The sequence below is a fragment of the Bubalus bubalis genome, chromosome 17 (genome assembly GCF_019923935.1).
Source record: "Bubalus bubalis isolate 160015118507 breed Murrah chromosome 17, NDDB_SH_1, whole genome shotgun sequence".
NCBI classification, from domain to species: domain Eukaryota; kingdom Metazoa; phylum Chordata; class Mammalia; order Artiodactyla; family Bovidae; genus Bubalus; species Bubalus bubalis.
In genome coordinates, this window is record NC_059173.1 from 24,518,199 (window position 1) to 24,531,468 (window position 13,270).

The following is a 13,270-nucleotide window of genomic DNA, read 5'->3' on the forward strand; positions in this document are numbered from 1 at the left end:
CAAAGGGAGACTGGGATACACGCTTGCCTGCCTGCCGTGGTTCTCACTTACCGCCATCAGTCAGCAGGCTTTTAGCAGAGAATTGCATGTGTGATTGATTTGCAAATCCTTTCAGGTCCTGAAGGAGAGATGCTTAGTACACAACGTACTTTGTCATCGTGTGTCAACATCGCCTCGATGCGGAGAGCGGCATTACACGATGTAAGCGTGTAATTGGATTGTTGCTGGGATCTTTCCATCTGCATTTTCATTTACCCAAAGCCGCAGCTTTGGAGGGTCATTTGCTGAGGATGCCAGCCACTGGGGCGGGGAAGGGGGTGGTGTGAGTGCGTAGAAAGACAAAGGACAGCCATAAGCCGCAGAAGGCAAACTTTATATTTACAGTCAGTAAGTTTATAAATATATATTACATTCTTATAATCTACAATACATTCTGCACGCAGACAGATTGGAGAGGGGGCATCAACAGTGGTATGAAAATGAGGGAAAGGCTGAAAGGAACAGGAGTGGGTTACTGAAAGCAAAGGATTCTCATTGAAAAAGGGTGACTGTTTAGTCACCCAGCCAGACAATGTAAGTCAACTTGGGGACAGGAGCAGGTGGCTGATGGCTCCTGGACTCTGTGTTAGGGCAAATGGACAGCACCTTAGTTTTAGAGAGAGTGCTGAAGTTGAGAGGATGAACTGGTGGAATTACACGCTTGATCTCAGGAGAATTCAATTATATGCACAGAGAGAGACTGAGACACAGAGAGAGAGGAAGCAGAGAGATAGGTTCAGAGAGACACAGAGACAAAGAGACAGAGAAAGAGAAATTGACCTTAGAACCCAATGCTCGAATAACCCAGCTCTCTGCCCCATAGGCAGGTACCATGGGTCCCTCTATCCCTCCAAGTTGGAGAAGCAGCAGCCTCATGTTCCCCCCACATGTGAGGGGGGCCAGATTTCCTGCCCGACCCTTGTCACACACACTGAATCTCAATTCTCCTCACCCTGTACCCCGCTATGGGCATGCCCAGATTTATCTCAGCAGTCTTGGGCCGCAGATCAGATGGGACTGTTGAAAGACCCATCACAGACCATCCCTCCCTTCTTTCCAGAAAAGCCAGGAGAATGAGCATCCTTGGGTGTCGTATTCCTTGTGAGCACTGCTGACCCCCAAAGACTAGCCTTTTCAAAGCAAGACACGTGTGAAGTTGGCCCCATGGGGCTTCAGTGTAGACTGATTGACACAGAGGCCACAGTGGAAGAGACTCAGCAAACAGTGACACGGCTCCCCACTGCCCATGAGTGATTAATGACTTTTGCAAAGGTGGCGATGCAAGGAAGGGTACAAATGTGAACAGATTAAATTTGCTTTAAAAAAAAAAAAAAAAAGCCTGGTTCTTTGAACCTGATTGAAACTCTATGCCCAGGATCCCTAGTTTACCAATAAAGGGATGCTCCGAATGGCTCAGAGGGTTTAGTTTCCTGGGTGTTTGTTCTTGACATCTAGTTACAAAGGTATTGGTGACCTGTTTGCCCTCTTGTTCCCTTTCAACCCCTGGTCAACAATTGCCTTGGTTTGTCAATAACCCGGGTTTACCCTGACCCAGCCTGTGGGAGATAATTGGAAATCATACTTCCCAAGAGCTGACTCTAGGTGGCGCTAGACTCCGCTTCTGCTCAGGCTCACAGCCAGGTGAGTTTCCATGACGCACTTCCTCCCATCCATCCCGCCCAACCTGAGTCTCCTTTTTTTCCTGTGGTCCGCAACATTGAATATTGCAGCCGTGTGGCTTTGGCTGTATCCAAATTGCTTCGATTAAAGAAAGAGAGATGGCAAGTGAGGGACAGTTTTTTCCTGGAGGCTGTCGGAAGCTCAGTGACTCAGAACTCATTTTTCTTCCAAGTTGAAAAAAAATCTCACCATGCGTGATAAACCTCTTTTCATCAACTGAGACATCGGACCCTGGAATGTGGACATTGATTCCAACTCGGGGCCTCCCTGGGGGAGCCAGGGTCGTTTTCTGGGGCTCTGTGGATAGTGTCAGCCTGATCGTGTCCCCCTTTTTTTTTTTTTTTGCCACGCCTGGAGGCATGGGGGACCTTAGTTCCCTGACCAGGGATCAAACCCACGCCCCCTACAGTGGAAGTGTTGAGTCCTAAACCATTGGACTGCCAGGAAAGTCCTCCCTGTCTTTGCATTCCCCCCACTGCGGTCCCCGTTGCCCCGAATCCCCAAGTTAAAGGCCGAAAGGTGAGTGAGAACCAATGTCTGCAAATGCCAAGTTTACACATCTTCACGTAATCCTTCCCTGTAGCCATGTGACTCTTGGCCTCCCCCAGGGTCCAGATCCTGGCCGACCCAGTTCACGGTATCCTCCCTGCTGGCCGCTAGGGAGTTCACGGCAGGGCATCCATCCTCCGGAGAGAGGGTGGCGAAAGTGGTGAATTTGACTCTTTTCCTTTTTGAGGTAGGGGACGTTGGGGGCTCGCTTTTCTGATCTTTACCATCCATGAGGGTGGGTCCTGAAGATCTGAACAGCTGCCCGTTGATGCTCTTTTGGGAGTCTGTGCAGAGCAGATACTTACTCTCTTCGAAATCCATGCCCCTGTCGATGGCGGTGATCTGTTCCTCTTGGGAGGAGGCAAAGTGGAGCTGGTTCTCCAGCAGTTCCGTCCGGTGGCTCAGGCCGACCCAGTCGTGGGAGTGAGTCATCCCTTCCTGTTCTTCGAAGGGGACCTGTTTGTGCCTGTACTTTAATGCAAAGGTCACACAATTGATGAGGAAGACCAAAATGGCCAGGCAGAAGACCCCCAGCAGGGCATACATTCCGATCTCCAGGTCGCTCAGCCCTTTGGAGGACTGGGGGTCATTCTCCTCTGTCTCCCCGTGGCTTCTGGGCAGGTCCACCTGGGCTGGGAAGCTGGTGAGGTCGATGGAGATGGTCTGCAAATGGCTGCCACCATCCAGAAGGCTTTCCTGGCCCCTGTTCTTCTGGAAGGTGGACCTCTCCGTTGTGGAGCCCCTGCCTTCCATGAGGCCCATGGAGGAACTGCTGTAGTACTGTCCCTCCTGACTCCCCCATTCCTGCAAGGGCTTTTTGGGTCTTCTGTCACTGATGTTATTATCCAGGGGACCTCCTGCCCCTGTGTGTCTGCTGTCACTGGTGTTGGGGGTGGCATCATTTTGGCCAAACTTCACTTTGATATTGGCTGTCCCCACAGCCAGCACGCTCTTCCGCTTGGATTTCTGGCACGATTCGCAAATGACCATTTCGACCTTCACCAGGGCCCCCTGTCCTTCAGCTTCAGCGGCGATTATAGGCCACTTGAATTTGGGGTCTTGGTGGATGGAGACCACCTTCTCATCCAGGGATGTGGCCATCAGGGAGAAGTCTTTTGCATCGTAAATATCCAAGGGGGTGACGGAGCCATCACTGAATTGGACCCAGCAACTGATGGCTGCTTCCTGTTGAAAAGAATAAGTAAGCTCATCAAAGATGGACAGAGAGGGGGAAGGGGAGGGTGGAACAAACTGAAAGAGTAGCGTTCACATATACACACTATCACGTGTAAGAAAAACAGCTGCTGGGAAGCTGCTATATAGCACAGGGAGCTCAGCTCGGGGCTCTGTGATGACCTAGAGGGACGGGATGGAGTGGGGAGGGGTGGGGGTGGGGTCCCAGAGGGAGGGAATACATGTATACTTATAGCTGATTCATATAATTGTACAGCAGAAACTAACACAACATTAACATTGTAAAGCAATTATACTCCAATTAAAAACTAAGGTAAAAAAAATGGGTCCCAAAGCTCATTGCACACAAAGACACTCTGTAGCAAAGAGAATGTTACAAGAACAAAGGGAAACCTGTTACATAGTATAGAAGTAAGAAGCACAAAAGGTATAAAATAGAATGAATTCTTGTAAAGACAAGAGAAGCTAAAGAAAACCCACAACAGTAAAATGACAACCACGAAACACAACCAGGAATAAACACCTCCTAATAAGATTTGCTTTCTTTCCCGAGGTGTTGAAAGAAAGATTTTTTTTTTCCCCCTTCGCTGGAAGATCTACTTCTGCACAATAATAGATTGCATGTCAAAGGAGATTTACTGGCTAGTGGGTCATTCACAAGTGTTACACGTTTAAATGAAACATATTTATTACATTACTTTTAAGTTGCTTTAATACCCAGTCTCTGAACATTACTCACAACACAGATGAAAGCCCTTGATCTACACAAGGGCGCCTCAGAGGTCTGGCTTTAGGCTTTAGTTGTTTCAGGTCCTGCCACACAAGCATCTAAGGATAGGCTTGTATTGGCTTGCGGACACAGTCCTGGCTTGGAGGTGAGGGGTAATGCTGTCCAGGCAGGGAGAGGGGTTGGGGTGAAGATTAAGGTTAGGAAGCTCTCTGTTGGGAGAATCTTTGTATTCTCATCCATCCTCCAACCCACCCATTGGGGGAAACTGGGAGACCAAAGAGTAGCCAGGGCCAAGGTTTCTGTACATCTCAATTTCTTTTCTTTTTACTTTGTTGCTTTAGATCTGATTTCCTAGGGACTAGTCTGACCAGAGAGATCATAAGAGATGAGATAATTTCCAGGCCTTCCAGTTCAGTGAAGATGTCATTGGCCTTGACAGCGAACTGGCAGGCCCGTTGCTCCCCACTTCCTCCTGTCTCCTGGAGAAGCTGCTGCATCCCAAGCCCAGAGGGGTGCTCAGCCCCAAGAAGCTTATGCCCCTGCCCACCTGGCCATAGCTGACCTAACCTGGAGAATGGCTGGTCAGAGCCATTCATCTCAGCAGCTCTGAGCCGGCTGGCATCTCCCCCTCCAGTTTGAAATAAGAAAGACAGGACTGAAGCACTTAGCTGTGGGCAGATGAGTGGGAGCTTGTATGAAACTGGAGAATGAAGTCTCACTTTGGAGAAACTGCAATGGATCGAGTACAAGCAAATGTCTGGGCTCAGCATTTATCTAATGAGATAATGGGTATGAGAGAGACTGCTGAACCTGTTTGGCCAAGTTCTTACAGCTGGGCTTCCCTGGTGGCTCAGACCATGGGGGATATGTCTGCAATGAGGAAGACCTGGGTTTGATCCCTGGGTCGGGAAGATCCCCTGGAGAAGGGAATGGCTACCCACCCCAGTGTTCTTGCCTGAAGAATTCCATGGACAGAGGAGCCTGGCAGGTTATACAGTCCATGGAGTTGCAAGGAATCAGACACGACTGAGCGACTAACACTTTCACAAAAGCCTTGCTAACCTTGTAGTAAATCCAGTGTTATTTCAACTTGCTTGAATGGATTTCTCTTTCTTGAAACCAAGGCACCCCCAACCACAACAGAGTAAGTTTTCCTGGTGGTATCTGGTCTTTGGAAGTGAGAAGGCAGCTTCTCACATGAGACTGGGCGCTTCTGCTCCTTCTTCCACTCAGTCGGTAAATCCTGACCTTGTTAGACATTGGCTTGGACTGGCTGCTGGGTGGAAAACACCACCATGAGACAGTGCAAAAGCCACTGGGCCATAACCCTGGTTTACAGGGTCAATTTTTCTTTTAAGCTGTGCCGGGTCTTAGTTGGGGCATGTGAACTTCTTAGTTGTAGCATGTGGGATCTAGTTCCCTGACCAGAGGTCAAACCCTGGCCCCCTGCACTGGGAGAACAAAATCTTAGCCACTGGATCACTAGGGAAGTCCTCTACTAGGGTCTTCCAATTGGCCATGAAATCATAGCAGGAAAGTCAATGCACACTGGATTTCTTGAAACTGAAATGTCAGAGCCAAGTTGCAGGCAGAGGCCAAGCTCCATCCGAACCAAGCACAGAACAAACCTCAGGGTTGCATAGCTTGCTCTGCTTGTGGGAAATGGATCAGCTCTGTGGCCTTATTCTAACTGTGTCTTATCGCTTCCTTAACTCCTCACTGGCCATCATCTGATTGGATCGCCCCAGGAAGACAGGAAGAAGCCTCAGGTTATTTCTCCTTTGCTATCTGGAATTTGCGTCCTGGCTGGCATTGTGCCCTGAGAAGAGGGAGGTTTGCCTTTGGCAAGAATTCATATCCGTTTCTGAGCTCACCCACTTTCGAGTGCTTTGTAGTCCAAAGCCTTGCACACAGAGACCAGAGAGAAAGGGCAAGCAATTAGCTAACGCCTGATGGAGGAGCATTCAGTGATGGATATGGGCTGGGGAAACTGCAAGACTGACTCTGTGCTTCCAGTGGAAGGTCTGGCTTAGCCCACCTTCCTGCCCGAATGTAGTCACAGCCTCAGCGGGTGCACAAGGGGGCCCAAGTCGTAACGCACCTGCTGAGCATAGAGCTGCTGGGAAAAGGGCTCTTGATTGACAAGGGAAATTGCCTGAAAACTCCCCACAAGGACTGGAGGTCTTCCAGCATCCCCTCGGGAGGACTGTCTGTCTCATGGGGCACAGAGAATCAGCAGCCTGAGACCACCGTCCTTGGGTGTTTGGTAAACAAGGCTCCTGAGAGTCACAATCCAGGTTATCTCTAAGAAATAATGTTTCTCCACCTCTGATGAGGGAGGAAATCAGATAACATTTTCAAGTGCCCTGTTTGGAAACCATGGCATCAACACACAAACATGCGCTGCACGATACACACAACATGTGCACAACACACAGAAAACACACACAGCACACACACACTTTCTATTAGCACATGCTGTTTTCCAGTAAAGAGAAAGAACTCCACATACAACGTAACCAGCAGTTTGTTACTTCTGCTCGGAGCTAAACAATAAATGTGGAAGCAACTCCTCCATTCTCCTTCTGACCCCCCTGACCTGTGGCCCTATCATAGAGGGGCAGGGACTTTACAGGAGTTTGGACACCTCCTTAGGGTCTGTTCCTGCCCTTGCCTTCACCCCACTGCTCAGGGAGGTCAGTGGGGTAAAGAGCCAGGACCATCATGATATGGAGAAACAGCAAATGCGATGTCCAGTGGGATGTGGAGCCTGCATTGAGCCCCTGGATTCTGCCTAGAATCCATCACGCATGGCAACCTTGTTGTTCAGCATCTCCATTTAGGGGGTAGGAAGCCTGAGGCTGAGCAGTCACTTCTTCACAAACCCTTTTCAAGACTAACAAGGACCTACTGTATGGCACAAGGAGCCCTACTCAGCACTCTGTAGTGACCTAATGGGGAAAGAATCTAAACTAAAGAAAAGAGTAGGTATATGTATATGTATAGCTGATTGACTCTTCTGTACACCTGAAACTAGCACAACATTGCAAATCAACTATAGTCCAATAAAATTTAAAAAAAATAACAACAACTGAGGAACACCCAATGTGCAAGCCCACTCTTTTGTGGGACCCCCCCCCCAAACTGGTGACTCAACCAGATGGGCAACCTCACCTGCTATGTGACCTCAGCTGGTGTGTGACCTCACTTGATGTGTGTGTGTGACGTGCTCAGGGCAGGACCCCACTCAGTGAATAAACCCACCGGTGTGTGACCCAAGCCCACCACGTGGCTCTGAGACACATAGGGTTTCACCCTGGTGTGTGACCCTCCCAGTCGTGTGACCTCCCCGATAGGTGACCCCTCCCCACGGTGTGCTGTTCCCACTCCCACACCTGTTTGGGCCTTTGCAGAAGTTCTTGAGCCACCGCGGTGGCGAAGATGGCTCTGTTGCTCCCTGGGCTGAGTTGCAGGGAGAGGGACAGTCCCGTCACCAGCTGGACCCCAAGGTCCGTGATTGTCACCTTTTCGTCCAGCACGGTGACCGTCTTCTCGGCCAAGATAGCGTCTGACAGAGGCGACAGGATCTGAAAGGCAGAAATGACATAGCTCTCTGTGGTTTCAGAAAGCCCCCGTCCTCCATGCGGGGAGGGAGAGAGAGAGACAGATGAGTGGGTCAACTGCAGGAATTTAAATCTTTTTTAAAAAAATTTATTTATTTATTTTAATTGGAGGTTAATTGCTTTAGAATATTGTAGTGGTTTTTGCCATACATAGACATGAATTAGCCATGGGTGTACATGTGTTCCCCATCCCAAACCCCCCTCTCACCTCCCTCCCCATCCCATCCCTCAAGGTCATCCCAGTGCACCAGCCCTGAGCATCCTGTCTCATGCATCAAACCTGGACTGGTGATCTATTTCACATATGGTAATATACATGTTTCAGTGCTATTCTCTCAAATCATCCCACCCTCGCCCTCTCCCACAGAGTCCAAAAATCTGTTCTTGACATCTGTGTCTCTTTTGCTGTCTCGCATATAGGGTCATCGTTACCCTCTTTCTAAATTCCATATATATGCATTAATATACTGTATTGGTGTTTTTCTTTCTGACTTACTTCACTCTGTATAATAGGCTCCAGTTTCATCCAACTCATTAGAGCTGATTCAAATGCATTCTTTTTAATAGCTGAGTAATAAGGAATTTAGATCTTTTGAGCAAAAGTCAGCTGTGAAGATTGCAAGCGCTTGTCTATGGGGCAGGTATGTTTTGTTTGATGTAGTACTTTAAAAATGGGATGAATGGCCATCCTTAAAAAATAGAGGATTTCATATTAACGATAGCTTTCTAGCTTTTCTGGAAAACTGGTAATATCTCTCCATGCTGGGCTCCCATTTGCCCTTTGGCAGCTTTTGGAGAGGAATAGCAGCCTCTTCATCACACTCCTCACCACTTCCTATTGTGCTCCTCGCATTTAGGTTCCAAATCAGTCATTGTCTTTCATCTGACACCCATCCTGATTTTCTCACTGATGGCTCCTTCTCAGCTTTCAGAGAGCATTGAACATGTGACTCCTGGGTCCCAGTTCAAAGCAATCTATTTTCCTCCTTGATAAAATGATCTCTTTTATTTTCACTATTTTTTTCCAGTGGAAAAAGTACTTTATTAAATTATATCATTTGCAAGTGGTTTCATAAGAATATCTAAAAGGAAAGTTATAAAACATTTTCAAAAAATATAGGGTTAACAGCAAAATTACATTTTCTTGATAATATAAATAAAAACATTTTGTTTCAATAGGCTGTCTGAATATTTTATAATATATGCCCCAACTGACAGCTGCAATAAATCTATTTTAATGAGAAGTCCCATGGTTAATTAAGTCATTTGTTAATAACGGGTTCAAAAATGATCTCTTTTAAATTCAAGCCCATTTCCCAGAGTGATTTAAATTTTCCACAATCCAATATAGTTTCACTTATAAGTCTTTGCAATGCCCAAATATTTTAGAAACCTCACTTGTTGCTTAAGAGGATGATCGCCTCTCCTACAAATGGGGCAGCCACTGAGGAATATTATTTGGTCTCAGACAGGAGGAAAATGACTAAACCCTAGTGGCCCTCCTAGAACCATGTCTTGTGAAAGTGTTTGCTTCAAAACTCCCATTCTGCACACTGGTCTACCCCATCCATTCCCAGCAGGACGTGCTCACAAGACCGGTGGAGTCACAGTAACTGTGTTCCTTCCTTCCGCACATTTCTGGAATGTGTGGGAGCTTGTGGCCTGGTGAGTGCAGCTGAGCATCACGGCAGGATGCAAAGCTTTCAGGTGACAAGGGTCAGTGAGGTAGACCGACAGAGCGAGAAGCTGCTGGCCACGCCCCGAATTCTAATGAGGTTAGTTCATCTCGAGGGCTTTTCAAATTTTGTTTTTGATTTAAAAATTAAAAATTTTTATTTTATATTGGGGTAGAGTTGATTTACAATGTTGTGTTAGTTTCAGGTGTACAACAAAGTGATTCAGTTATACATACACATACATTTATTCTTTTTCAGATTCTTTTCCCATGTAGGTTCTTACAGAGTATTGAGTAGAGGTCCCTGTGCTATATAGTAGGTCTTTGCTGATTGTCTATTTTATATATGTAGTGTGCATATTTTAACCTCAGATTCCTAATTTATTCCTCCATCTACCTTTCCCCTTTAATAACCATAAGTTTGTTTTCTATGTCTGTGAGGCTGTTTCTGTTCTGTAAATAAGTTCATTTGTATCATTTTTTTAGATGGTACAAATGAACTTAATATCATGATATTTGTCTTTTCTCTGACTGGCTTATTCCATTTAGTATGCTAATCTCTAGGTCCATCTATATTGTTGCAACTGGCATGATTTTGTTCTTTTTAATGTCTGAGTAATATTCCAGTGTATATATGTGTGTGTATATATATATATATATATATACATCTTCTTTATCCATTCTTCTGTTGATGGACACCTGGGTTTCTTCCATATCTTGGCTATGTAAATAGTGCTGCTATGAACACTGGGGTGCACGTATCTTTTCGAATTAGAGTTTTTGTCTTTTCCAGATATATGCCCAGAAGTACAATTGCTGGATCATATATATAGTGGCTCTATTTCTAGAGCTTTTGTCCCAAGATGGTAATGTCCACTGTGTCTTACAGACAAGTAATGTCTTGAAGTTTCAGACATGATTCAACCCAAGAAGTCAGCCAGTGTTGCTCAAATGAAAGGAATATGTGAGGAATTTAAAGACTTGTCACATTATTATACCATTCATGGTATTTACTTGACAGTTCCTTTCAACCTACTCACTCTGAAAATGGGCGTTGTCAAATAGTTACCTCATGATCCAGGGATAGCATTCCTGGGCAAACATCTAGAGAAAACTCTAATTTGAAAAAATAAATATACCTCTATGTTCACTGCTGCACTATTTGCAGTAGCCAGGGCATGGAAACAACCTGTCAACTGACAAATCAGTGGATAAAGGAGATGTGGTACATGTATGCAATGGAATACTACGCAGCCATAAAAAAGAATGGAATAATGCCATTTGCAGCAACACGGACAATCTAGACATTATCAAACTAAGTGAAGTAAGCCAGATAGAGAAAGACAAATAACATGATATTCATATGCGGAATCTAAAATATGACACATACCTATGTACTTACTACTACACACTACTATATATAAAATTGATAAACAATAGGGACCTACTGTGCAGCACAGGGAGCTGTATTCAACATCTTATAATAATCTATAAGGGAAAAGAATCTCAAAAAGAATAGATACATATGTCTGTATAACTGAATCACTTTGTTGCACACCTGAAACTAACACAATATTGTAAATCAACTGTACTTCAATTTAAAGAATGGATATTAGTCTAAGAGACAAATAACAGAGTTCTCCTCTGAGCTGTCTTACCTGAATGGTGGTCATCCCCAGTTCCTGGCCAATCAGGACTTGTCCCCCTTGCAGCTTGGCGATCCGGGGCTCCTCCACCTGCATGAAGTCATTTACCAGCTCCGTGATGTCCACCTGCCAATCGGAGCCTAGCAGGTGGGCCAGCTGCCCCCCGGGCTCAGCCGCTTCCGCCACAAACTGAGTCAAGACCCGCACCATGGCATGCTGGTATTGGAGCGTGCAGCCCCTGTTCCTCTTCTCGTCTTCATCCTCCTCCTCGCTGTCCTGAGCTGGCCTGTCAAAGGGGCGGTTCAGTTTAACAGATGCTGATTTGTTGGGTCAACGAGGGGGCTGGGTGTGAAACATGGCAGGGGCCGCAAAGGTGAGTGGGTGTAAGTCCTGCTGTTATGGAGTTCATAGCCTGGGGTGGGCTTTGACAGACATGCAGGGGTGATACTCAGAATATTTGACCACTGCTGTGGCCTGAGGACAGGCTTCCCCAGTGGCTCAGCAGTAAAGAATTTGCCTGCAATGCAGGAGATGCAAGAGACTTGGGTTTGATCTCTGGGTCAGTAAGGTCCCCTGGAGGAGGGCATGGCAATCTGTTCCAGTATTCTTGCCTGGAGAATCCCATGGACAGAGGAGGCTCGTGGGCTACAGTCCATGGGGTCACAAAGAGTTGCAACTGAGCACCCACCCACACTTATGGCCTGAGTACAGGCCTCCCTAGTGTCTTGGCTGTAAAGAACCCATCTGCCAATGCAGGAGACACAGATTAGATCCCTGGGTGGGGAAGATCCCCTGGAGAAGGAAATGGCAGCACACTCTGGTATTCTTGCCTGGGAAATCCCATGGACAGAGGAGCCTCACATGGCTACAGTCCATGGGTCACTAAGAGTTGGACGTGACTTAGCAACTAAACAACAACATGGCCCGAGTACTGACCAGTCAGAATGGACTGGAGTGGCAAGCAGAGGTCACTAAAACCCCCTCACCTCCTAGTATTCATTTTGTGAAATCCCCTTCTCCTTGAGTGTGGGTTGGACCTAATAAATTTCTCCTGAAGTAAGATAACTAATTGAGTTTTGCCAAGAAAATGGACTGGTCATAGCAAACACCATCTTCCAACAACACAAGAGAAGACTCTACACATGGACATCACCAGATGGTCAACACCGAAATCAGATTGATTATATTCTTTGCAGCCAAAGATGGAGAAGCTCTATACAGTCAACAAAGACAAGACCAGGAGCTGACTGTGGCTCAGATCATGAACTCCTTACTGCCAAATTCAGACTTAAATTGAAGAAAGTAGGGAAAACCACTAGACCATTCAGGTATGACCTAAATCAAATCCTTTATGATTATACAGTGGAAGTGAGAAATAGATTTAAGGGACTAGATCTGATAGATAGAGTGCCTGATGAACTATGGACTGAGGTTCATGACATTGTACAGGAGACAGGGATCAAGACCATGCCATGGAAAAGAAATGCAAAAAAACAAAATGGCTGTCTGAGGAGGCCTTACAAATAGCTGTGAAAAAAAGAGAAGCAAAAAGCAAAGGAGAAAAGGAAAGATATAAACATCTGAATGCAGAGTTCCAAAGAATAGCAAGAAGAGATAAGAAAGCCTTCCTCAGCTATCAATGCAAAAATTAGAGGAAAACAACAGAATGGGAAAAACTGGAGATTTCTTCAAGAAAATCAGAGATACCAAGGGAACATTTCATGCAAAGATGGGCTCGATAAAGGACAGAAATGGTATGGACCTAACAGAAGCAGACGATATTAAGAAAAGGTGGAAAGAATACACAGAAGAACTGTACAAAAAAGATCTTCATGACCAAGATAATCACGATGGTGTGATCACTCACCTAGAGCCAGACATCCTGGAATGTGAAGTTAAGTGGGCCTTAGAAAGCATCACTACGAACAAAGCTAGTGGAGGTAATAGAATTCCAGTTGAGCTATTCCAAATCCTGAAAGATGATGCTGTGAAAGTGCTGCACTCAATATGCCAGCAAATTTGGGAAACTCAGCAGTGGCCACAGGACTGGAAAAGGTCAGTTTTCATTCCAATCCCAAAGAAAGGCAATGCCAAAGAATGCTCAAACTACTGCACAATTGCACTCATCTCACAC

General features: G+C 46.1%; 1 protein-coding gene across 2 annotated transcripts in view; it reads right to left on the reverse strand.

The window, feature by feature from the left end:
- Positions 1-352: 352 nt before the first annotated feature.
- The window catches only part of TMEM132D (transmembrane protein 132D), an 893,797-nt gene continuing 880,879 nt past the window's right edge, over positions 353-13,270 (reverse strand). For both annotated transcript variants that reach the window (XM_044930298.2, XM_045163122.1), the window contains exons 7-9: positions 11,149-11,422; positions 7,588-7,779; positions 353-3,453 (exon numbers count right to left, since the gene is read on the reverse strand). In XM_044930298.2, the coding sequence (XP_044786233.1) occupies positions 2,272-3,453; positions 7,588-7,779; positions 11,149-11,422 (1,648 nt within the window). In that variant the 3' untranslated portion in view covers positions 353-2,271. The remainder of the gene's footprint in view (positions 3,454-7,587; positions 7,780-11,148; positions 11,423-13,270) is intronic.